The sequence below is a fragment of the Pecten maximus genome, chromosome 14 (genome assembly GCF_902652985.1).
Source record: "Pecten maximus chromosome 14, xPecMax1.1, whole genome shotgun sequence".
Taxonomy (NCBI): Eukaryota; Metazoa; Mollusca; class Bivalvia; order Pectinida; family Pectinidae; genus Pecten; species Pecten maximus.
This window is the reverse complement of record NC_047028.1, coordinates 26,255,356-26,282,313: the sequence shown is the minus strand read 5'-3', so window position 1 is coordinate 26,282,313 and position 26,958 is coordinate 26,255,356. Positions and strand designations below refer to the sequence as shown.

At 36.4% G+C, this 26,958-nt stretch overlaps 1 protein-coding gene across 1 annotated transcript; it reads right to left on the bottom strand.

The window, feature by feature from the left end:
* On the bottom strand, positions 1-25,962 carry LOC117342135 (myeloperoxidase-like). Its single transcript, XM_033904145.1, has 15 exons — positions 25,862-25,962; positions 18,224-18,535; positions 17,784-17,922; positions 16,356-16,585; positions 15,332-15,529; positions 13,542-13,597; positions 12,137-12,248; positions 10,658-10,759; positions 9,464-9,559; positions 8,821-9,073; positions 6,814-7,038; positions 4,635-4,835; positions 2,587-2,756; positions 1,069-1,165; positions 1-483 (listed from the first exon to the last, which is right to left on the bottom strand). The coding sequence occupies exons 2-15, from the start codon at positions 18,501-18,503 to the stop codon at positions 417-419; spliced, it is 2,226 nt and encodes a 741-aa protein (XP_033760036.1). The 5' UTR covers positions 18,504-18,535; positions 25,862-25,962; the 3' UTR covers positions 1-416.
* Positions 25,963-26,958: the final 996 nt, after the last annotated feature.

Below are 26,958 nucleotides of genomic sequence, written 5' to 3'. Positions count from 1 at the left end.
TTCGGTATTATATGCAAAAAGATTTTTATTGACAAACAGCACTAGTAACTAAAACAGCATGAGATATATTACGATGTACATTTGTGGACAAAATAAAAATATTATAATATGCATTTTTTCGCGAACAGATATGAATTAATGTCGAATGAAAGTCAACTTTATTTTGTACCAATGCAGAGTTAATTGTAAACGTCAAGGTGTCGTGTTGGTTCACGCTTCCGAGGGCAAGCGTTACCGGATTGAACTGTACTGTACTTATGCTAACAAAACAAGAAACTGATATAATAATGTTTTGGTTCGTCACATGAAGTTTGGACGATGAGCGATACAAAAGTAACTTGATTCAACACAGAATATATTAATGGGTAAAAAAACGTAATCATTCATCCAAGTGTCTCGTGTTCTGGAAAACATCATCATGTAACGAGGAAAGGTGCAATGTCGAACTCCTCAAAGTCTGCACAGGCCTTAAACTCGTTCACTCTTAAACAGATAAAAAAACAAAGCACATTAATAAAAACTGACTAGATAGTCGTTTGTCATGTTACACATAATACCTTTGAAGGTTGTAAGCCTCAAACACTCATAACGATTTGCATATTAGCTTCAGTAGAAAAGAGGAAAATTAATACTATTTGTTTTAGAATAAGGTTCTCTGATTCTATTTTTGAAATACTTTAACACTAAATATCCATTTTTATCATCTGTAGGACAAGGAGACGAAACGTGATTGGGGTTTATTCTAAAGTCATACAATATAACAATTTCCGTCTAAGGATATTGGGTGACCAAAGATTAGAATTATTTTATCTGAACAACACACTATCTTCTTATCTCTTTATTTTCTATAATTTATTATATTTTTTCTCTACATAGGCCCGCTTCTTAAGGAAGCTAGAACTGTAATTTGAGATACAGAACATACTTCAACCAATTGATCTGGGACAAATCTGAAAATTGTCAAATTTATAATATAATATAACAAAATACGCATCTAGTAATGGTTGGTACTATTTGAACTTCTTTTTATCTTATTTGCTGACGTTGAAATGTTCTGTGATTGCTTACCTTGGTATACTGAAAATGTCTTCCTGAATTCTGTTTAAGCCAAAAGTGTCACAGAACAACTTGGCAAGGGGGAAGTTTTTCACCGCATCAACCTGATCTAAAAAATAAAAATAAAAATAAATAAATAAATAAACCTTGGCAATTCTAACTATTCGTTGTTTCACACATTAGATCTAACATTGGGAATCGTTGACGAAAACAATTATTGGAACTGGGCCATGTTTAAAAATTTGGTGTCCCATCTATCACGGAGGCACAAAGGTGACATACTTTTCAATAACTATAATCTTCGACAATGAATGACAACCCTAATTTCGATTCCTTTTTTATACTATTTTCTAACGCATATTTTTGCGTTAAGTAAAGAAAACTCTTAATGACCGCCTTCGTCTGTCATCGACTATGGATGAAGGACAGGCAACTAAAAATGAATAATCGGGTGTGGAACAAAAATTTAAACTTTATTTTTACAACAATGGCGAAACAAAATAAACCAACATATATCAATAACTCTTGTTATCTCGGATTGAAGCGAGCGGGTGGTCTCACTCTATGAGGAAACCGGAGTATCCGGAGAAAATCAACGCTGTCTGGCAGGTTACCCAATAGCTATTCACATCTGATTCTGAGGAATCGAACACCGGCCTCCTAGATGAAAGGTAAGTGTCTTACCACTGTAACACAGCACCACCCAATATGTGTCAATTGAATAACTAGACATATTAAAGTTCATTGCTTTGATATAGTTCTCAAAATACACAAAAAAATGTGTTCAGAACATTCAGAGATGGTATAAACATATTCAAATGTATAGTACCACCTGTGACAAGAGTGATTTCGGCTTCTTCCAAATCCAGATTCCTCATAATAATCATTTGTTCTATCGACATACGGTATTCACAAAATAAAGGTACATTTCAAAAACCTCGAAACAATGGAAAACATCAAAATATATACCAATCATATGAACAGAGAAGGGAACACTACAAACCAAGTTCAAAATGGTCGCTCTCGCCTATTTTGGAAAATGTATGGGTGAAAATTTAATTTCTGTAATTTCAATTTAGTGGATCGCAAACCATTTCATTTCTCCATCAAGTCTTACAATGGTTCACGCATAATTAATAAACAAGGGAAATCTCAAATGTAATTTGACCAAGCGTTTTTGGAGAATATCTTAGCCAAAAATCAAAATGTTCTTTATGTTTATTTAATCATTCCGAGATTTGATCCTATGCTAATTTTGCAAGATTGATGAAGGTCTTTCCTCTTTTAAATTTCAGCTGTCTAAGCTTAAGATTTCCGTTCCCCGATATGTCTCAAAATTAAAAACTAAACTGAACTTCTCATGAAAAAGCGAGAAATTTTTTGCACATTGCAGACGAACAGGGGGGGGGGATTGGTTCAACCAATCTTATAATGGTTGACTAAAACTGCCTTACTATTCTATCAGTGTTAATTTAAGATAACTGTGAGAAGAAAAAGGTAATATCAAAAACACTTCTTGTTCCTATTTACCCTCTGTGAGTCCTTCAATGTCTCCAGTGCGGTCGAACCAGTAACGATCACCTCTTTTAAGGGTCCGAAACTGCATCCCCATCAGGCAGCCAAATGTAGGACCCACATGCCCATCGCTTACTGGATTCTCCGCAATAGCCCCGGCAAACAGATCTATGTCTTCCACATTCCTATAAACATAGCAAAATACCGTGTACTACTTGTTTGCAACTTTATAATAGAAATATTTGTCCATGTTCTTCCTAGTAATCCTTTCCTCAAATAAATAGAGGATATCTAACAGTGGCTTCAGTAATACCAAATATATTTCACGAGTGGGGCTAATATTTTGTAATTGATTTCATCAAAATCGTAATTGTAAGATATTAAATAATTAAATCCTCAGTGTTCGAGAAAACGAAGTTTGTAATTTAATTTCATCAAAATCATAATTGTGAGATATAGAGGATATCTAACATATATTTGGTATTACTGAAGACACTGTTAGATATTCTGTTTATTACATTTTTTATCAACGAAAAACCTACTCCGTATGCTAACTAGGCCTACAGCGAAAGTTTGCACACAAAAAATGGAGTTCCCCCTGTCCAGGTGCTGACATATATGTCGGACTTTCTGATTTTTCAATTATTATGGTATTTTCTAATCATTAATTTGATTGGTCAAATCAGCAAAAGTGATATTTTTCACTAGTGAAAAATATGATATTCTTCACTAGTAAAAATATCACTTTTATAGAATGAATGATTTTTGATATTTCACTGGTAAAAATGTAATAAATGTAAATTTGCTGTGTACTATCCACAGGAATTTATTTATTAATGCAGAGCGGGCGACTGTACAGTTGTTAATATTTAAAAAGTATTTAAATTTAGCTTTATTCGCGGACATGTAAAAAATGTGTTTACTGCAGAATGCTTATAAGGCATGGTCGCGTGAAAATCTCCAGCCCGCACGTAAGGGCAGATATGGACAACCGCGAGCCCCGTGAAATTTAAGTTTTGCAGTATACCGTCGATTGTTATAACCTTGGCAAGCTTATGAATTGATTCCTACAAATTAATGGGGATTTTCGGACTGAAATTAACCTCTACGCAAGAACCTGTGCATATTAGGATGGGTAACAAGAACACAAAGCACAGAAAGTTAAGGTAGGCATAACAGTGAAAAGAAATATATATATATATATATATAAAGGATGGATATGATATATCACAGGTGCTATCGCAATTTTTCATCGAGCCGAAAACATTTTAGTCGCATGCTTTGCCCTCTACCTGCAGTCTTCTTTCTGTTTCTTGACCTAGATACCTGTCCCCTTAAAATGACGATACACTTCACACAATCAAAACATTATAATAAGTTAGCTCCCTTTATAAAGAATACATTCCTTATCGTTATGCTGAGCACGGGCAAAAACTTGGTGGTGCAACTGGCACTTTGTTTCGTCCGCTGGCCGAGACTTTGATTTGGTCGTAAGCTTTGGTTAGTTGGTGGTTTCTATGTCACAGATTGTATGTCATTACATTGTGTTAATTTATCAATGATTATATCATCCAAAGCACCATCTCCATATATCCTTTGTCTTTAAGCTTAGGTCGATTTAAGTCTTTTGGTTGAGCATTCGGCTCTGTAAAGGTCATAGATTTTATTGCTGGCCGAGACAAACAATTTAATAAGAATACTGTAATAACTAACTTAATTTGACGCATTCAAATTTTAGCGCAAATCCAAATTAAAGCAAATTAAATTTGCAGAATGATGAATTAGAGAGCAAACAAGGGATGCCTTAGAAGCCAATATAAATGTTCTGTCGTTATCCGTATAATATGACTGGATTGGACAGGGTGGGGTTGGGGTCGAATGTCAGCGAGAAGGAACTATTACGATTTTATGGACACTGTTCAAGAATGACCATATTGTGTTAATAAGACTTAAAACAACATAAAACTGAACTTTTAACAAATAAGGTCAAAGGTTAGACAAGGTCATAAAAAGATAACATGCATAAACAGCTTTAGTTCATTACTTAGATAAACATGTCTTACTTGTACACATTGGCAAATTTGTTTCGGAAATCAGGTTCAATGTCGTGCAGATCGCTGAATTTGTCCACAGTAGGCAAGTTGCATTTTTTTCTAAATGCCATGTAGCCTGGGAGTCCGTGTTCCCGTCCTCTCTGGATGTTCACAGCCGCCAGGTCCAGTTCATTGTTAAATAAGTGATTGAAAATTGGATCGGCGAAAAATCTGGAACAAATAAAATTTGTATACGTGTTTTTTTTTGTTTTGTTTTTTGTTTTTTTGTTTTTTTTCAACGTCCTATTAACAGCAAGGGCCATTTAAGGACGTGCCAGTTTTTGGAGGTGGAGGAAAGCCGGAGTACCCGGAGAAAAACCACTGGCCTACCGTCAGTACCTGGCAACTGCCACATGTAGATTTAGAACTCGCAACCCAATGTTACAGTGTCGGGACACCTTAACCACTCTGCCACCGCGGCCCCCTTGTATACGTGTACCATGTTTTTTGCATACACTTACACCGAATTAAATCGATTTGAAAAGTTAGTAGACAGTATTTATTAGTATTGCATACTTAACCGTCCACTAACATAGGTTGTACAGGTCAATAGGACCCATAGATAGAAGTGATTTTAAAAGAAGTAAAAATAGATAAGTTTTGTTTTACAGTTCAGTGACAGAAGAGGCTATCTTTTGGCTAATCAGTTCTTGAAAAAAGACGTTCAAAACCAATATATTAAGCCAAAATTTAAAAGGAAACCTTATTCTTTTAAAAACCAAGACAGAACAGGCTTGTGTAACATATATCACTGTATTGCCGATCAACATGAAATCATTTAGAAAATATCAACTACTCTTTAGGTTTCACTTCAGGATAGGAACCTTTCAAAAACTAAACTTGTTATCATACAGAGTAATGGAATTTGGACGATAACTTGTTCACCAGAAACATAACCAAATGTTCAAAGCTCAACATCGGCGGGTAGCATGGGATGTGAAAAAGGATGCGAGGTGTTTGTTAGGGTCACTTCAAAGATAGCGATGGAAACCAATAGGGACCAACCAACCAATTGTTTTTCCATAGATTTTAGTATTAACGTTTTGGAGAATTTCATTCAAATTCTTGAATTCAATATGATAATATGGTTTATAACAAAAGTTTAGGGTCTCATATAACAACTAATAAAAAAAAAAAAAAAAACAGTTGGGTTATCGGCTCAAATTTTCTCCAGGGTAGCCATTTGGAAAATGGGTGAATTTCGCAGTAAAACTTCTAAAAAATCTGATATGCTTAACTGTTAATTATTATTACGGGAACTTTTGGGGAAAAAATCAATCGCACTTATGAAATTTATATCAACATTTCTTATTGATATTGATCAGGCTACATATCTATTTTCTTACTTCATAACATACTGGACAATCAGTGACTGCCAGACATTTTTTCCTTGGCTAAACTTTCTATACACAGGGGTGTTTCAAAAATCTATTTTTTCAATTGGTTGGTTGTTCCCAAAATTAGAGTGATATCGCTATAAACTGCACAACAGCAAATATCATCTACGCACTAGTATGTAACAAGTGCAATATGAGATAAAGTATGATGGGGAAACAGAAAATAAGATTGGGAAGAATGCTGAATCACATATTTATGATAAGAAATATTGTCCAGGGCCGTATTCCTAACCATTGTTACAATGAAGGTCGCACCATTAGACATCGTAGGGAGATAGGCAGAGTGAAACTGAAGAACAACAATCTAATCTAGAGATTTGTCTGCAAGTCTTTCTGCATTAAAAAGCTAAGTACTATACACCTATTCAACACAGGTTATTCATCAGACCAGTTTGTATACCACTAAGAAAACCAAAGCATTAATGAAATAAGTTTTTTTTAGCCTATATGACATGTCTATGGAACACACAAAAGAAGACCAAAACACATGATTTGGGGGAAAGGTACATAAAAGATAATTTGCATGGCTAGTGTCGTATATGTTGACGACGCTTACTCTTACGGAGCGCGTGATATTCTCCTTACAGTAGTCTCCAGGTAGATTTATATTTTTATTTGTATTTTACCCCTATTTTATCAATTTAAGCTGGAATTATGGTTTGCTTCTATTTCAGGAGTCTTTTAAGACTCTTTCTAGATACCGCTGCCGTCAAACTGTAACGTTATTTATTGTGGACAATTGTTGTACATACGCATCCGACTTCTTGCAAGGAGACGACACCATCCAACGGGACATATCTCGCAATGCTGATTCATTGAAGAGCTTATCTACAATGAAGAAGTTTTGATCGAGTCTCTCCTCACTCTCCGCATGAAAACTTGTGTTCCACAAGGCTATCAACTCGTTCACCAGTGTATGGCCATATCGCATGGACGCAGAACTGAACTGGTTCATGGTGGACGGGTTGATCTTGACGCTACAAAATATGAAAAGAGAAATTATTACGTTTTGGCGCTTTATCAGTTATTCACATTCAATGTATCATAATAAGGATGTCGCTAAGTTTGATGACAGCCTATTGAAATATTGATGATAATAATAATGATGTTTACAATAAAAAAATGTATTCCGTGATGTAGCTAGTTTAACATCAAATTAATGGTAAATTTAACCAAAGCACATTCACATTTCAAAACTTGGATACGTGCAATTGTAGTAATTTATTGCTAACTAATTGTACACGGAAATACGTCAACAAATGACGTCCTCTCGGGCAAAAAGCCCGGGCTAAGACACAGTCTATTGTTGACACACAGTCCCAAATATATTAATATGCACTGATGTCACTCTTTTCACTCAACAATTAGAAATTTCCAAAACAAGGGGAATAACTCCTTTGGTCATCAACACACCACAATACACACGACGGATGTAGTACGGTTAAAAATCGTTTTTCATATTAAATGATATGTATGTGAGGCTTCTTTATCATGCCATGTCTACAAAAAATACATGTTTATATATTTTGCGGTTACATGTCTCTGTATATTATAGAAGGACTCTTTTTGATTTGAGCGTGTGGTCGCCGCTGTGAAGAAAGCGATATAAATATCGGGTTTGGTAACCCCCTTCTTTATGAACATAAGGAGAATGTTGTAAGAAGTTTTAATGTTACAGTCTATAACCTTTACTAAATTTTTAGTATTACCTGTGTTTTTTTCACCTGACATAACCTGCTCTACATGAAAAAAACCAACTTAGACTGGTTTTTGATGATTTCTATTAATATTTTTTTTACGTTTTTATTGAAATTTCAAAGTTAAAGGGGCATTCCTTCGTTTGGGTTAATATTAGAACGTCAACATTAAATATACTGGAAAATATGTATTTTTTCCCAAGTAATAGAAATTATAATCTTTACATTAATACGATAGTTTTTTTTTTTTTTTTTTTTGAAATTTTTTATTTTCTTCCATACATATGCATACATGTAGCAATACATAATATTGGTGTATATTTAATTGCAGCAATAACATTTTTTCATACGCTTAATAAAAATTCGCTTATCAATACATGAAGTATACCTCAGATGCAGTTCCGTCACAATACATTAAATCGTGCATTTTATTAGAGTGTTACTACGATAGTTTTACTCTCCAGATCAACCAAATTTCTTCGAGTATTAAGTGCTGAAAATTCCTAATTCGACCCGAAGTATCACTAATTACCGCATAAATACGGTATTTTTTATACGAAATGCCTTTTCCTTTCACATTTCGGTGTTTATTTCATTACTTGTAGGCAAAAACACTCGGTTTCATTAGTAGAAGTTGTGCATGTTTCTGAGGTCCGAACTAGGGAATTTTATTAATTTAGATAAAATAAACAACAGATATACATGTTGATATATTTATTCTCGTGCCAGTTAATTGCAGTTTCATCTCCTAACACCATTTTGATAATCGTGTGATATCTATCATTGAAAAAAAAATGAATAAAAAAGATCAATAGTTTTGATACAATAGTCTTTGAACAGTGTTATATGTGACAAGTAGGATAGATTTACTGCATAATTTGTATTGAAATCATGTGTCGTTGAGTAATTTATTGGTCGTCTGCTTTGAGCGACAGATTCATACCATCCGTTGTTTTTACTATCGCGAACATTCAAGAGATCCATAACTCTGATTCTGCATAATTATCTGTTTTATAAATAACCTTTGTTGTATCCTGCAAGAACAGGTATTTAGTGACTTACTTGTAGTCGTCCTCGTCGGTTAGTTCGAGATCATGCTTTCTCATTAGCTTTTCTCCGAGCACTGCCGGTAGCCATTTTGTATAGGTCACGTGCTGCATAATGGCGCCGATTAACTTCCTACACCGCTGATATATAGCCTCATCATCGAGGGCATTATTCGCGGTCTTCATACGTGTGGCCAAAGTATTGTGGAATCGAACAAAGGCGACATGTATCGCCCCAAGGTGAGGATTCTCATTCACTCGTATGTCGCCTTGATTTTGAAAAATGTAGAGAAAAAAGATGAATTTAAATGGATGATTGATATATGAAAAAGAGACGGAAAAAAGAGAGGAAAATAGTAATTAGTATTATTCTGTACATGAACAATTATTTATTAAATTTCAATTGAAAAAAGAACTGAATCTAGGACTTTTGTATTTGAAAATACCAGGCAATATATTCCAGAGCATTTTAACAAGGGAAATATACCAAGAATAACCACACGTTTGAATACTGATAAACAGTTAGTTATTGACGAAGACATTTTGCTTAATTATGATCGCTCTAATTAGAGATATGTAAATTACTTTCTAAGCAAAGAATTGATTGTGCGCCAATTCATCATTGTACATACAGTATATAACACCGGACCAGTTCTTACCAGCAAACATGCAGTGTGTATTAGTGTTCTTCAGGAGACAAGCTGATGGGTCTTTGTTTTTCGGTAGCAGGTTAGGACCAGCAACTTTCAGTAAACCTGTGTTATAAATTGAATAATGTATGCAATGCAGTTGTTAAATTTCACTGGAATAATGTTGTACGCTAAGGACATGGTCATGATATGTCGAGCGCTCGAGATAACTGATAGAAAAATGATATTGTCAATGTCCTAAATATAACATTAAACGCTTGGATTTAGTTTGCGTTAGTTCGCGTAGCGGATTCTTACAGAAGTTTGCAAACAAAATTTGTTTCATACCCCAATGAAACTAAAAACAAAATTGACATCAACGCTTATAATCAATTTTTGAAAATGATTTTCTAATTTAAAACATGTTTTATGTACAATTTTACTGGTTTTAAATGGGATTCTTTTTCTCAAATCAATACGCAACGTCAATTGTCGTATTGTGACGTCACATTTTTCGCGCCGTTCTCGGAATTTCTTTAATAGAAGAATGAAAAGAATTTTTTGACCAATCACATTTGAGTATTTACCATGAAAACAAAGAAAAAATAATTATTACATTATGCAATTAACATTTCTACGTATTTGTTTTAAGATATACATATCCACTGGGTTTGAATTTGCGAGCGTTATTAAGAGACCGCGAGTATAGCGAAGCTGAACTCCTGCAAATATTTCCAACTATTTCGTACTCCTTAGAGTCCCGACTATGACATTATATCAACTCATGAAACGAAATGAAATAATATAACATGACCCATTCTTTCTTGTCAAATCATCTTTCGTCTGTGGCGCGTCATCAACTTTCGCCTGTGGCACGTCTTTCTTATAACAAAGTATTTTGTTGCAACTGGTATTGTACGGATTATCGACAAAGACGGGTTAAGTGCAAACAGTTCTTCATTACCGGTTAAAAAAATTCATATTTATCAAACTTAATTAAATTGATTAGATAATTCTCTATCTAATATGGCAACATGGCCGCTCTACATAACATATACACTGCTTTCAGTTTCAGTTTTAATCTTTTGTTTTTTTTTGAGTGATTGCTAGTAGTTTTCCTACTCCATATATACTCACTAAAATTGCTTTCTAAATTTGTTAAACAACTGTGTGTCTTAAACTGAAACTGGAATTTTCTATGGAGTAAGCGTGGTTGCGACTTACCGTTACTGAATGTCCGAAGTTCGTGAGCTACTTCCTCATCGGAGCCGTACACCTGGGAAGCATCAATAAAAGATGTGATGCCGTTGATTTGCTCTCGAACCCCTAAAATATAGACAACTTTCCATGTCAACTTCCTCAGATACATTGGTATGGTTCATTTACTGTCACAAAGCTGTGTTTTTGTCGATAATATAATTCATTTCAGCAATTAAACAAATGTCAATGTCTTTGTATGCTAGCATTATCAGCGCAATGTATCAGGTAAGTTTGACCTCATTCTCTCGAAGTCAGTGACGTCACGGAAAAACCTTCGAGATAGCCAGAGTATTCGAGGTAACCGAGACAACTTTATATTGAATTTTAGATGTCGGAATTTTTACCTAGATTTACTATCAGTGTTCAAGATAATGAAATTTGAATGTAATCACACTTTTTTCTATTTTCTTTCTTTTACATTAATTTTATGAAATAATTATCGTGATAAACCTTTTCTGAGATGATCCTCATTAATCCAAATTAAATGAGAAACAATTTAAAAGATTATGTATGCATTTTTGCACCATCCTGATTTTTTTCGAGATTGGTAAAGCGGATTTATATGTATCGTTGTTTGTATTCCGAACTTACGTTTAACTTGCAGGATCAGATTTGTATAACCCTATGTGATATCAGTCATTGGCGGATAATTTACTATGCCTTTTACTTGCAGATATATTTTAATATGTATGTTTAAGTTATTAGTTAAGTGCTTTCACAAGTATAGTTTGACGTCCCGATGCGACCTTCTTCACTATTAGGGAGGTTGCGCGTGGTTTTCTCTTAAATTCGTCAGGAGTAACCCAACAATAGGGTCTGATGTATTCCTCTAGATATCATCGCAGCAGGCCAATCGAAATGAACTGTAAACAGAATAAGCTGCTTCCTACGTAGGGGACATTAAAATAAGGAATACGTGTATCACTTTAATTCATTATATTCGTATTTCCACTCAATTTAGACTCAAATAACCTACCACAGTTAACTCGAGTCATTTTTCAATGAACTATATCATGTCCGGCGTAGGAATACATTTGTCAGGCTTGGACTATATCTGTTTTAATTCCTTTTCAAAAGTGATCATATTTATATGAAATAAATTCCTTTAAAACTGATATTTGTTTAAATTCGCTATTAAGTCTGTTCACGGAAGAAATCCTGAACGTATTAACCATATATAGACGAAGAGCGATGACGTACATTTCGGTAAGTTCTGTGGTAGACTTGCACAAGTCCCTATTTGTCAAAGACAAAATGTTGTACAAAATATCAAAAAAAAAAAAAAAAAATATATAAATATATGGATTGAATAAAGTTATGTTGAGGTGTGTGGGGATATAAACCTCAATAGGTCTTGAGACACTTTTACGAACTTTTATTTTATTTTATTCAATCCTTAAATATCACCTTTATCGGGGCCAAAATCGAACAAACAGTACTTACCTGGAATACATGGTTTTTCTCTGGTTGGCAAGGACCGTATTACATCCATACAAGTTCCCGTGAGACGAACGTCGCCAGGTTCAATTGTAATGGGCACGCACTGGGTGGTCCTGCAAATCATTTATACAGCATGGGAATTTATAATGCTGCATGAAAAAAAATATGCATAGCAAGATCCTCCAAATGTTTGATTAATAACTGATAAACTTTATATAAAATCTTCACAATTAAAATACTGTAATGGGAAAATTCACGCATTGTGTTTGTTTGCCTGGTATATCATCCCTTAAACAGTCAGGGTCATTTTGAGGCGAGGTCTCCTTGAAGTAGTTCAGATTAAGTTTGTGACTACCTCGCTGTACAAAATATGAGAGGCCCGTCATATACCGCCCAGAGCAATTAGGGTAAAGTGTCTTGCACAGGGAAACAACAACAGCACAGCCGGGTCAATTTCTCAGCCTTCTAAGAATTACAAACCGACAAGGGTATGGAGCATCGAACCAAGCACCTCGGATCTTCACGTGAGGTTAAAAAGTTGAACCAAACACCTCGGATCTTCACGTGAGGTTACAAAGTTGAACCAATCACCTCGGATCTTCACCTGAGGTCAAAAAGTTGAACTAAACACCTCGGATCTTCACCTGAGGTTAAAAAGTTGAACCAATCATCTCGGATCTTAACCATGAGGTTAAAAAGTTGAATCACGTACATCCGATCTTCATTTGAGGCTTGGGGGGGGGGGGGGGGGGGGGGGGGGGGGGGGGGGGCAGATTGAGTTCTTCATGTCCCATTTGGTGAGAAGGAAGTATTTAGAATGGTGATTAAATATGATGATTGTGAAGTAGAATTTAATAAATTAAGAAAGATTGTTTATTTTAACAACCATTTAATATGAACAGAACAGATCCCTAGAAATATCGATAAAACGTCACAGAAATAGAATCATTTCGATTTTATTCACTTTAATCGAAAATGCGTCTCATATTTGAGACGACTGACCGTTCACATACTACCGATAATAAATTGTGTTTTATCATAATCCATTATTGTTGTGTAATTGTTTCTCTTAGATTTTGAACCAACACATTTTACAACCTAACATATATCTAAATGATACAATTGCAAACTGTTGACCAATGCATTCATATTGGGATTTTAGGTCAACAAACTTTTTTTTTTTTTTTTTTTTTTTTAAATATTATAAAACTACAACATTTATTGTTTACTTTCTGGGATTTGGACAAAGAGTTGCCAATATCAGGAAGCCTTTTCTGGCGCAGATTGTTCACGAGGTGATAAACCCAACAAACAAAATCAACCTTGAGTATGTTTTCCTCTTAATAGTATTTGGATTTCCAATGATGCCTCGTCACCTGTCAGGTAGCATTTGATTCCATCTTACCTGTTCGTCTCTCTGTGCCTTTGGCAACTGGCAGCAAGCCACATTGGTATTGTTTCTACCTGCAAAAGGTTCAAGGAATCAAAACAATCGTGAAGAGACATTGCATTTCACAACAGCTACTGGATGGATTCTCGGATATCTATGAGGTTATAAACAAAACCATATCAGTTGGTTTTTAGTTTCATAAACATCAATTTACTTTGTATTACGATATGAATTGTCGTCTTGCGTACACTTTGCTGTCATAGTCTAGGAAAATATATTGACATCTCTCTCTTTTTCAGTTTGGTAATCTCTGACTGTGAATATATTAGCGTATACGCAGTGAAAAAAGGTTCAGCGGATTAATAATCGCAGAAATTGGTAACATAATCATGAAGCCGTCTATTTGTGACGTTACCGGAACGTCAACTAGACGGCGCCAGTTTGAAAGGACTGATCACCGCTATTTTTACGTTTTTTCCTGTTACAAGATGATCTCTGTACAAAAAGCTAATATAACGTCAAGTGAGTATTTTGTCATAAACTAGACTGAATATTGCGGAAATGGGTGCATATTTCACTTCTCAACGAGGAAGGCAAACAACAAATGGCAGAATCGTACAGTTCCTAGAGAACATTCGACCACGTCACTACTAACTCTGTGCCAATACACGCTGTTTGACAATCATAGTTCATCCGAGACGGAAATTTTGGATTGTGAATATTTCAATTACTTAAAAACGTGAAAGGTGAAATGTATTAAACAAAAATGTTGAGTTGTTTTAATTTGGTTAACAATACCGATGTATTTACGCAGATAAACTGGAACTGTATTGTCTTAGTATATATATATAAACGATATATTTGATGTCAATAAAGGCATTGAACGGCGGGTTTTTGTTTTTGTTTTATTTTCGTTTACAGTGGTATAAACGGAATATTTACTATGTGTCTGTATCAAATTGCGTTCATACCACGATAACCACAATATGAACACAGTTCAATCCCTATATTTGAAACCTCATCTTTATTTTTGATAAGAGGAGAAATCATCGCATGCTTTTGACATTTTATGTTAACGTATATGGAAAGCATCACAATGTTAAATCATAGAAAGAGAAAATGTACTTATCCCACTTTTAATCAAAGTAGACACAATAGAACCTAGTTACCCTAAGGTCAGTGGGTCATACCAATTTGAGATATCGCTATTGTATTGTATGTAGAACTATTAATGTACGAACTGGATTTTAACTTCGAGTAAAGAAGAGTCTTTGATTTATCAGTATTCGAGATAACAAAGTTTTACTATATAATGTATCTTATCAAAATCGTTATTGTAAGATATTGAATAATTAAATCATCAGTGATCGAGTAAACGAAGTTTGTAATTAATGTCATCAAAATCGTAATTGAAAGATATTAAATAATTAAATCCTCAGTGATCGAGAAAACGAAGTTTGTAATTAATTTCATCAAAATCGTAATTATAAGATATTTAATAATTAAATCCTCAGTGATGGAGAAAACGAAGTTTGTAATCAATTTCATCAAAATCGTAATTGTAAGATATTAAATAATTAAATTATCAGTGATCGAGAAAACGAAGTTTGTAATTAATTTCATGAAAATCGTAATTATAAGATATTAAATAATTAAATCATCAGTGATCGAGATGTTAAAGTTTTACTATATAATCTATTTCATCAAAATTGTAAGATATTGAATCATCAGTGTTCGAGACAACGTCATAATTGATTTTATCAAAATCGTAATTGTAAGATATTGATTAATTGAATTGATTTACTCACCTTTCGTCATTGGGGTTTCTGTGATGTCATGGTCGAGGAACTGTCCCCATACTGTCATCATCATTGTCCTAAACTGGTCTTCCGGTGTGGAATTGGATGGGTTACCCGAAGTATCAAACACAAGTACAGTTCTTGTCACTGTCCTGGCACTTGGAAGATCCCCACCATCCACGCTAGTTTGTCTTGGGGAGCCAATCCCTTGCATGAAGAAATTTCAGTGATTCTATCAGAATTAACGAACTTTGAAATAGCCCAATTTTTCCTTGTTTTCCCCACAATATTTATTTAATATTAACCCCGCTGCTACATGCCGCCCGCGATACCACTGGATATTTTTATCTTTCAGTTATCTTTACAATATATGTTATTTCGTGCTTAAAATAGAGTGTTGAACAATAGTTTCATGACGGGGGCATACAAATCTTATATGGGGAATCAATATTATTACGTTTTTTTCTACCACAAGTTCCTGATTTTCGGAATGTGCCTAGGCAAGGGACAATGTGTACTGAAGATTTAATAGGAAAGGTACGTAATTGCTTATGTCTTCTGCATTAAAATAACAAGCTAAATGACATTGGTTGTGTTTATATTTCGGAATATTAACCGGATAAGGATGAACATTGTTCAAGCTACGTCCTAAGTCATCCCCATCCTCTTTTGAGATGTTTTCTTAATACTTCCTTGTAAACAGATTTCAAAGAATCTACAGAGAATGATAAAGAACGTTTGTACATGTGGCCGCAACTATTTTTTCTGAAAGTTCGTGAAGTCATCCTTACCTGGTCACAGGGTCTAAAACGCCCGTAAAAATGGCGTACAATAGATTACTTGACATAAGATTACGTTAGAATTCAATTTAGCAAAATAATTGGAATACAAGGGGTTTGTGGGATTAAAATTACCAAACAAATGCCTACGATGGAATAAATCTTGTTCAGAATGCTTCTTCTAAAATCCCGCGCCCGTGATAGAAAATCAAGGTCGTTTTTTCATATATAGATAGAAGAACATAGTTACTCACCATCGTCATAATCTGCAGACAAGACCCGGATTTGGACTGCGTCTTTAGAACCCCAGAGCGGGTTATCCAGATTGTTACAAGTGCCATTGATTGTCCTGTACGGCGAATTCTCCACTAGAGTGCAGTTGAGGTCAAGGATTTTATTTTTTCCTTTACAGTTCCCCTCTTCTTCCCTAAACGCCTTTCTAACGCCACCATCACTTGCCAACTCCTCGATGTCCTTGAAGTTGCTGTCGGACAGGAAATTATTTATGCAGATGAAATGTGTGAAGAGTTACACACTTTTTTTTTCTTAACTTGCTAATTTGAAAACTAAAAACGGTAATAAACGATTTCTTTTTTGAAAATTGAAGAAAAGAATGCGAGCCAGTATAATCACAACCATTCCAAAAAGTGTAAAACGGTGTGATTGCGCATGTGCGTTTCGGGAAAAAATTACATATCAAAACAGAGATAGTGGATTTTCAACTCAAATACAAAATGAAAAAAGATTATACTTCGTTGAGGTTACCAAGCATAGCGAAATAATTCCGAGGCCAGTTTTCGAGCTGCTAGTTGGTCTAGAAATTTCGACATTTCATTGATACACATGGTCACGTGATTACTAGGCGACCCCCAAAACACAACAATCATTTGTAAATAGTCAAGATTCCTATGATTGGCCGAAAGTTCTTGTAGAAAAAAAGGACGAAATTTAAACCACAAGGAGACGGATTAACATAAGTTTACACATACTTTTTTCTGAATCCTGTTAATATTCCTGTATATAATGTATGAAATATAAAGAAATGTAATCAAATATGGTTTAAATTAAACTCAACCACCCAGTCTCTAAAGAAAATGATCAATGAAGCGACGTCAAATAAAGGGATATTAGATTTATCTATATACATATATACCAGCCCCTCCCCACCCCACCGTACCTTTAATGATAATCTCTGAATACGTATAGGAACGAATGTCTGATGTGTAATGACATTCTCCCCACAACACCAACTCTTCCTCGAGGCGATCATTGATTATTTTGTGCATATCTTCACCCCGACATTACCAGTGTTTACAACTGAATCGCAAAGTAAGATATTTGAAAAAGTCCAGGACGTGCTCAATTATTATTCTACTCCGTCCGTCCGTCCGTCCGTCCGTCATGATTAATCAGCTTATAAAGCGGTCATGGGTTTGGACCATTGTGTTGCTGTGATACAAGTCTACCAAATGTTTTCAAATGAACATTCTTTACTTTCATTCACGGCCCTAAGGGTCAAATTTTTGAAACCTTGTAGTAATTTGGGACACACATGAGATGAGCCTTCCAGCTTAATGTTAACGCTTCATAAGCTGTAAAAGAGTTTTAGCGATGGGAACTCATTGGTTCTTCTGATATCTAATACAGTTGTCCTATTTTGTCCTTGAGTAAACGACACTTACTGTTTGTTGATGAGAATTTCCGCGGCAAAAAGCGCTATCAGAGTTTTGTTTTCTTCCTGTTCACCATGGGAACCGTAGGTCAGGTCGTTAAGACCTTCCATTGTCGAAGCCGATGCTGAGCCAGATTTTTTGTCATCACCTTTGTACAAACAACATTGCAGTATTTTAAAAAAAAATTAACAAATTAAACAAAAATTAAGATTGAACTGAAACAAACAAAAACAAAAACAAAAAACAAAAACAAAACAAAAAATTCCTTTTCCGAGAAAATGAAATTTAACATTTTCTTGTGTCTGTAAATAGTACAAGATATTTCATGGTGAGAAGTTTGATAACGATTATATTGTACCAATAGGTTCTGGTACTGTGTCTTGGTTATATACCATTATACTTTGTATATGTTTTAAACCGCTTCAGTATGAAAAATTAATTATACATACCTGCCAGAAAATGAGGATTTCTTATTTCAGCATACTCCTTCTCGAGTAGAACTTTGGCTTCCTGTATGGCTTGCACAGCGAGAGTGTAGTTAGCATTGTTCATCCGCGTCAAGACATTCCCATTAATTTCGTTCGCTGCTTCCTCTTCCCTTTTCTCCTCTTCTAAGGTCTCCAGAACTTCCTCTAGCTCCCTGTAGATCTCGGATGTCGATTTCATCATCACGTTGCTGACGGCCAGTAAACATATTACTAGCCCGAAGGCTTTAGCTTGAAGCATCATTTCTCGAAGCCGATAAAAGGGATGTAAAAAAGCTGACAAAACAAATAAAAAACAACAAAAAAACATTAAATAACAAAAAAAAAAAAAAAAAAACCTACTGTAATACATTGAATGTTTGTAAGACGCAACTTCTATGAAACCCATGTCAGAATATGTGAACCTCAAAGCGGATGATATGCAGGAAATATTGATTAATGGTTCTGTGTTAAGTTCGCTGTCTATATATAATGAGATTGTTATGACGTTGTGTCCAAGTTAAGATAGCATTTTGGAACTTTAGAATAAATGCTCAGTACCATCTTTGTCCCCTGTGTTGACTTTTTGAATACAACAGTCTCTGAAATAGCCGTATATGTTTAGCAGAACCACATATGTAAAAGAAATACCAAAGACTTACATTGTGTTTATCATGGCCATTTTGAGTATTTTCTGGACCTAATATATACAAGTATTTAAGTGTGTTAGAAAACCGTCTTGAACACTTTTATTTATTTATTTATTTCATTTTTTTTTATTTCTAAAAATGTCGTTTAAAGCCAATCTTCATTTACTGGTACTGTCTGTGTTCATGGCGTGGAAAGAATCAATAATAATAATATTGATATTATTGATTAATTTTAACTTCCGTTATTCTCTATTGCATCACTGCATAAATTAAAAGACCAATGGTCCAGAGTTTTGAAATAATTAATGTAATCTGACACTTTATGGCTCAGCCCATCAGCCCCTGGGGCGAGTCAGGGGCAAAATGTGCATACCATCAAACTGTCACCCCAACTTCTTTAATTGAACAAGTTAGAATGGATTCCAATAGAAATCAAACAAATGATAGTCATCAATGTGATTTCCCTATGTAAACCAAAGTAAAGTCTACTTCTCTCAAGGGACAAACATGAGACCCCAAGGTCACGAAATTCGCCCATCCAGGCATACTGTGTGCCTAATATCAGATATCTTGGCATTTTGGTTATTGAGAAGTTGAAAGTGTAAATTGTTTACGAACGACCGGCGTACGCACAGAGGTCGATTAAAATAGGGCTTCTGTGACGTCTCAGGTGACCTAAATATCAAATGATATACAGGTGTACATTTCTTGGCTTGAAATTGACATTGATCTTTTGTTATGGGTTATTAGACAAAGTACTCCCTTAATTGGCCTCGTATTGACTACCTCGTTATTGGTTTATTAAAATTCGCTAAAAAAATCACAGTCATCGTGGTTATAAAATTTTAGGAAGATCAATCTGTGGGAATTAAAACCCTATAGACGAATATTATGTTTTATCGATGATATATACTCTTTTTGCCGCCAGTAAGATACGGTACAGGGGTTCACCATTGTTCAAGCTTTGGTCACGCGTGATACGGCTCATGAATAACGCTCGTTAAACCGATCGAAGTTAACATATAATTTCTTTGAAACATTATCTGATTGTATCATGCAATACGTATACTCGATACATTTTCATTTTATGTGCAAATTACACAAATGGGACAAGAATGGTTGAAAATAAATACGATACCTATCTATCTTCGTGTTTATCGACAATTTTTATGTTTAAATGGTGTGAACAGAAATGATTCATTCCTTAAACATTTATCTATAGATTTTACCCGCTATACATGCATCGTATAGATGTTCGTGTAATGAGGGTTGCCTCCCTTTGTTTAACTCGTGATTGCAAAGTTCATATGACGACGGATGTCCAGAAAACACAAACATTCTTGGTAATATGTGGATGGAAGTTAAGGCGACACCGAAAGCCATGGTAATATGTGGACAGAGGTTAAGGAGACACCGGTGAACAGACAGGGTAATATGTGGACGGAAGTTAAGTAGACACCAACAGACAGGGTAATATGTGGACGGAAGTTAGGGAGACACCAACAGACAGGGTAATATGTGGACGGAAGTTAAGGAGACATCAACAGACAGGGTAATATGTGGACGGAAGTTAAGGAGATACCAACAGCCAGGGTAATATGTGGACGGAAGTTAGGGAGACATCAACAGACAGGGTAATATGTGGACGGAAGTTAAGGAGATACCAACAGCCAGGGTAAACGTGGACGGAAGTTAGGGAGACACCAACAGCCAGGGTAATATGTGGACGGAAGTAAAGAGACATCAACAGCCAGGGTAATATGTGGACGGAAGTAAGGGAGACACCAACAGCCAGGGTAATACGTGGACGGAAGTAAGGGAGACACCAACAGTCAGGGTATACGTGGACGGAAGTAAGGGAGACACCAACAGTCAGGGTAATATGTAGCCGGAAGTTAAGGAGACACCAACAGCCAGGGTAATATGTGGATGGACGTTAAGGAGACACCAACAGCCAGGGTAATATATAGACGGAAGTTAGGGAGACACCAACAGTCAGGGTAATATGTGGACGAAGTTAAGGAAACACCAACAGCCAGGGTAATATGTAGCCGGAAGTTAAGGAGACACCAACAGCAAGGGTAATATGTGGATGGACGTTAAGGAGACACCAACAGCCAGGGTAATATGTGGACGGAAGTTAAGGAGACATCAACAGCCAGGGTAATATGTGGACGGAAGTAAGGAAGACACCAACAGTCAGGGTATACGTGGACGGAAGTAAGGGAGACACCAACAGTCAAGGTATACGTGGACGGAAGTAAGGGAGACACCAAAAGCCAGGGTAATATGTAGACGGAAGTTAGGGAGACACCAAAAGCCAGGGTAATATGTGGACGGAAGTTAAGGAAACACCAACAGCCAGGGTAATATGTGGACGGAAGTTAAAGGAGACATCAACAGCCAGGGTAATATGTGGACGGAAGTTAAGGAGACATCAACAGCCAGGGTAATATGTGGACGGAAGTTAAGGAGACATCAACAGCCAGGGTAATATGTGGACGGAAGTTGGGGAGACGTCAACAGCCAGGGTAATATGTGGACGGAAGTTAAAGGAGACATCAACAGCCAGGGTAATATGTGGACGGAAGTTAAGGAGACATCAACAGCCAGGGTAAACGTGGACGGAAGTTAAGGAGACACCAACAGCCAGGGTAATATGTGGACGGAAGTTGGGGAGACGCCAACAGCCAGGGTAATATGTGGACGGAAGTTGGGGAGACACCAACAGTCAAGGTAATATGTGGACGAAGTTAGGGAGACACCAACAGTCAGGGTATACGTGGACGGAAGTAAGGGAGACACCAAAAGCCAGGGTAATATGTAGACAGAAGTTAGGGAGACACCAAAAGCCAGGGTAATATGTGGACGGAAGTTAAGGAGACATCAACAGCCAGGATAATATGTGGACGGAAGTTAAGGAGACACCAACAGCCAGGGTAATATGTGGACGGAAGTAAGGGAGACATCAACAGCCAGGGTAATATGTGGACGGAAGTAAGGGAGACATCAACAGCCAGGGTGATATGTGGACGGAAGTTAAGGAGACACGAACAGCCAGGGTAATACGTGGACGGAAGTTAAGGAGACATCAACAGCCAGGGTAATATGTGGACAGAAGTAAAGGAGACACCAACAGCCAGGGTAATATGTGGACGGAAGTTAAGTAGACACCGACAGACAGGGTAATATGTGGACGAAAGTTAGGGAGACACCAACAGCCAGGGTAATACGTAGACGAAAGTTAGGGAGACACCAACAGCCAGGGTAATATGTGGACGGAAGTTAGGGAGACACCAACAGCCAGGGTAATATGTGGACGGAAGTTAAGGAGACACCAACAGCCAGGGTAATATGTGGACGGAAGTTAAGGAGACACCAACAGCCAGGGTAATATGTGGACGGAAGTTAAAGGAGACATGAACAGCCAGGGTAATATGTGGACGGAAGTTAAGGAGACATCAACAGCCAGGGTAATATGTGGACGGAAGTTGGGGAGACGCCAACAGCCAGGGTAATATGTGGACGGAAGTTAAAGGAGACATGAACAGCCAGGGTAATATGTGGACGGAAGTTAAGGAGACATCAACAGCCAGGGTAAATGTGGACGGAAGTTAAGGAGACACCAACAGCCAGGGTAATATGTGGACGGAAGTTGGGGAGAGACCAACAGCCAGGGTAATATGTGGACGGAAGTTAAAGGAGACATCAACAGCCAGGGTAATATGTGGACGGAAGTTGGGGAGACACCAACAGCCAGGGTAATATGTGGACGGAAGTTAGGGAGACACCAATAGCCAGGGTAATATGTGGACGGAAGTTAGGGAGACACCAACAGCCAGGGTAATATGCGGACGGAAGTTGGGGAGACACCAACAGCCAGGGTAATATGTGGACGGAAGTTGGGGAGACGCCAACAGCCAGGATAATATGAGGACGGAAGTAACGACATTAACAGCCAGGGTAATATGTGGACGAAGATTAGGAATATCACAGTGGGGGGAAACACGTGACCTGTAACAGATATGGGAACACTAAAAGTCCGATAATGGCGGACGGAGGTGCATGCAAGTAGCGGTTACTTTGATGCTTTTAAACTCATTTACTGTATCGATATCAATAATTTAATAAGTGCACAGAACCCGTAACGCTTAATACTTAATGGATATACACAAAAAGACATCACTATCTACACCATTCTTCTACGCCATTTCTCCTCCATTATCGGACATATAGTGTTCCCATATCTGTTACAGGTCACGTGTTTCCCCCCAGTGATCAACAGCCAGGGTTACCAGGTATGTGTAGAAGGAAATTAAGAAGACAACAACAGCCAGGGTAATATGAGGAGTTGTGTCATGAGAACACCAGACAGTCGGGATCATACGGGTACATGTGTCAAGGTGGATACTAACAGTCAGGTCTTACTTTGAAGACAAGCGTCAAGGAGACACCAGGGTCGTATTAGGACTGATTTAAAGGCGACACCAAATTGGAAAAAACAAAACATGGAATGAACACACAAGAAAAGAATTGATATTAAAAAATAAAAACAAACTAATTTAAAGTTATATAAACTTTTGTTTTCAGGGCCGCACATAAATTTTAAATCATTAAATATCAAAGATGAAGACAAGGAATGGATACATAGTTATATACCAAACATGATGCTCAGTCGCTAGTTGTACGTAAACTGGAGTAAATATACCAACCTTAGTATATTTTGATATCCAGTTACATATATATAACGTAAGTCTCACACAACATTTGCATTGTTTGTTTCTTTTTATGTATTGTTATTATTATTATTATTATATAGCCGCAACAAAGAAAGTTATGACGCAATACTTTTACATATTAGTCTTCTTTTCTGGTTCGAGCGGTTTCCAGTTTGATTTGCCGACCATATCTTACGCACCAGCAGATTAAGCACACCAGCAATATCCGTTTGTTCATTAACTTTTCTATTGCAGTAATAGCTCAGCGCAGAAAAGGTTCTCTCAGCTAGAACGTTATTATCATGATAATTCGTCTAGGTTATTGTGATACGCCAATTCTGGTTAACTTCGGCAATATAACACGGTATTTTACTAAACGTGTTTTCTTTTTTATCATTTGGCACGTTTTAAAGTTAAAATAAAATTATAAAGAACAACATGTAGATTGGGCAGCCATTTTGTTGCGCGATATTCACGGAGTTACCTCATGGCCCATATTTATTATGATGTCACACAATCGACTCCTTACTGGAAATGTTTAAGAGTGAATTGTATAGATAGGTGAATTCTCTTGATAACAGGTTTATAATGAGATTCGTTCCTATAATTGAGAGTCGTTCAACAATCATTTGTTCAGACTTTGAATATAAGAGTGCGTTCCACCCGACTGCCAGGCTGGTTGGAAATTAAAAAATGCCAATTAAACCCTTTCTCGCGAAATTTCGTTTATCAAGTCACCAACGCAATTGACAAAAATTTATGTAGTCTTAGACGTCGACATTTTTTTTTACTTAGATTGCTGGAAAGGAAAACTTTTGTCTGGTATGTCATTGAGATATTCTCGCTTGGCTAATCCACAAAAGCTGCTGTCGTAATTGTAAAAAGTGCGTGCTGGGGGAAAGGGGTAATTCGATACCTCAAGCCTTCATTAAATATATGTCAAGGCTTATTGAATAGAGACACGTTACCGCCCACCATTTTAATATTTGTATCCTAAATAACTTCGGTAAATATATTTTGAATAATTAAGTAATATCCTACAAGCTATCCATCTTAAGTATGTGTGTGTAAAACTCTAACTTGATACTGATTAAGCGCACATATATTATACATGTATTGCCTTTGTCATTTATATTAATATGCGCACATACATACAAGTGTAATTTATGTATAACCTATATGATGTATATACAATAAGCGTATATATATGATATATGTATAGGTTAAGTGATTTATTTTTACTTTTGGATGACAAAGTAACGAAGCCAGCTTGAAAGAATTGCAGTCTATGACAGTATGACTGACACCCAAAACCTGACATCCTGTCGTGCGTATAAAACATATACGCGCAACACATCTATTCAATGTTACACGAAACACATATGTTTCGAATATCCGTATTCAAAAAATAAATCTTTGGTCGTATAATAGGCCCGTATCCTTTACATACGTTTCCGCGAATTTAAAGTTTTACGATAGTGACGCCCCCACGTTCTGTAACCGTCAGCAACGTTTAGGCCTACCGCTATATCTCTGATGATTATCTTAAAATCGAGCTGTTGTATAAACTACAAACTGTCGTACTCGTAACTGTACTACGTTGTTTTATTTGTTTTTGTTTAACGTCCCAGCCAGGTCATTTAAGGACGTGCCAGGTTTTGGAGGTGGAGGAAAGCCGGAGTTCCCGGAGAAAAATCACCGGCCTACGGCCAGTACCTGGCAACTGCCCCACGTAGGTCAAAACGCCATAATGCGCTAGTTATTTGATAATTAGCACAAGTGTATTATACGTGTATAGTCTATATGATATAATATAGTCGGTTTGCGTTCCTCAAGAAGCTGAGAAATGGGCTGGTCTATGCTGTTGTGGTTGGACAAGACACTTTTATTCTCTTGATCCTTTGTTCTACCCTAGTTCGATACTCTGTATGCATGGTTCAGTATATCGATACAGGCCTTTTGGCTTAGGGGCCTTTTCCCCAACTAGTGAAAGTTTCAGTAAAAATTGTTGATTTGCCGCGATACGCTTGTTGTTATTTGTCGCCGCATAAAAGTCATCCGCCGTGACCAGATATAAATATATATATATATAATACTTAAAAATCTACGTCAAATTAATCTCAGAATTTATATCGTATTTACAACATTGTTAAAAGACAAACTTTAAACAAGATAAAAGTAACTGGTAAAACAAAATGTAGAATACAATAGATAATACAATAAAATTGCATCTATATTGTACAAAATGTACCCACCTTTGCCTTCGCTGTCGCTATTCCACCCTGATGTAAATGATCGCCCGCGGCCTTTTTATTAGGGGTAGATTTCCCAGAGTGCCTTGGTCACGTGCTGGTACTGGTTCAAGGAGTTTGACATTTTCACTTGTAACGAAACCTGACAACTTCTAATACATAATCGGTATTGACTTTAAAGTAAAAAATCTCTACTTCAGATCTCTCATAACAAGACTTTTGTTAACTCGCATGCATGTTCTAGCTAGACTTCTGAGGCGATGTGAAGTTTCTTTATTGTATTTTCTATCTATCCTATAAAATTTGGCTTGTAATTACCGAATGGATACCTACTTGTTAGGATAATCACAAGTGCTGTCCGTGTCTGTCAGTTTTTTTTGGGGGGCATGCTATATTTTAAATAATATAAACATAGACTGTACCGATAATTAAAGTCATTTTACAATGTTAATTGATAGGTATATTGAATGAATCTTACTGTGGGAGGAATCCAAACTGCTCGGAGAAGTTATCCCATAGAAACTCGGCCATCTGGGTGAAAGGCGAATGTATATTAAATTAAATTCAGTTTTATTCCAAAGTTTGATAGCTTATTGGACGTCTATAAATCACTTTTAGCAAATGATACAAATGACATCATCATCATCATCATCATCATCATCATCATCATCATCATCATCATCATCGTCGTCGTCGTCATCGTCGTCGTCATCATCATCATCACCGTCATCACCAACACCACCACCAACAACCACCACCACCACCACCACCATCATCATCATCATCATCATCATCATCACCACCACCACCACCACTACCACCACCACCACCACCACAACAACAACAACAACAGCAACAACAACAACAACAACAACAACAACAACAACAAACTGTAGGTTACATCATCCGTTATGATTTCAAGAAACATGTTCTAAATGTCAATAATATATGATGAACACTTACATAAATACATGTGTTACGTCACTCGTGCCTTATTTGCTCAAATAGGGGTTCATGCTTAAATTTCAAATACTTCTCCAGACGTGATATGCCTTTCGATAATATACCATTCCTTTTCATAGCTTTATAGGGTAGGAATG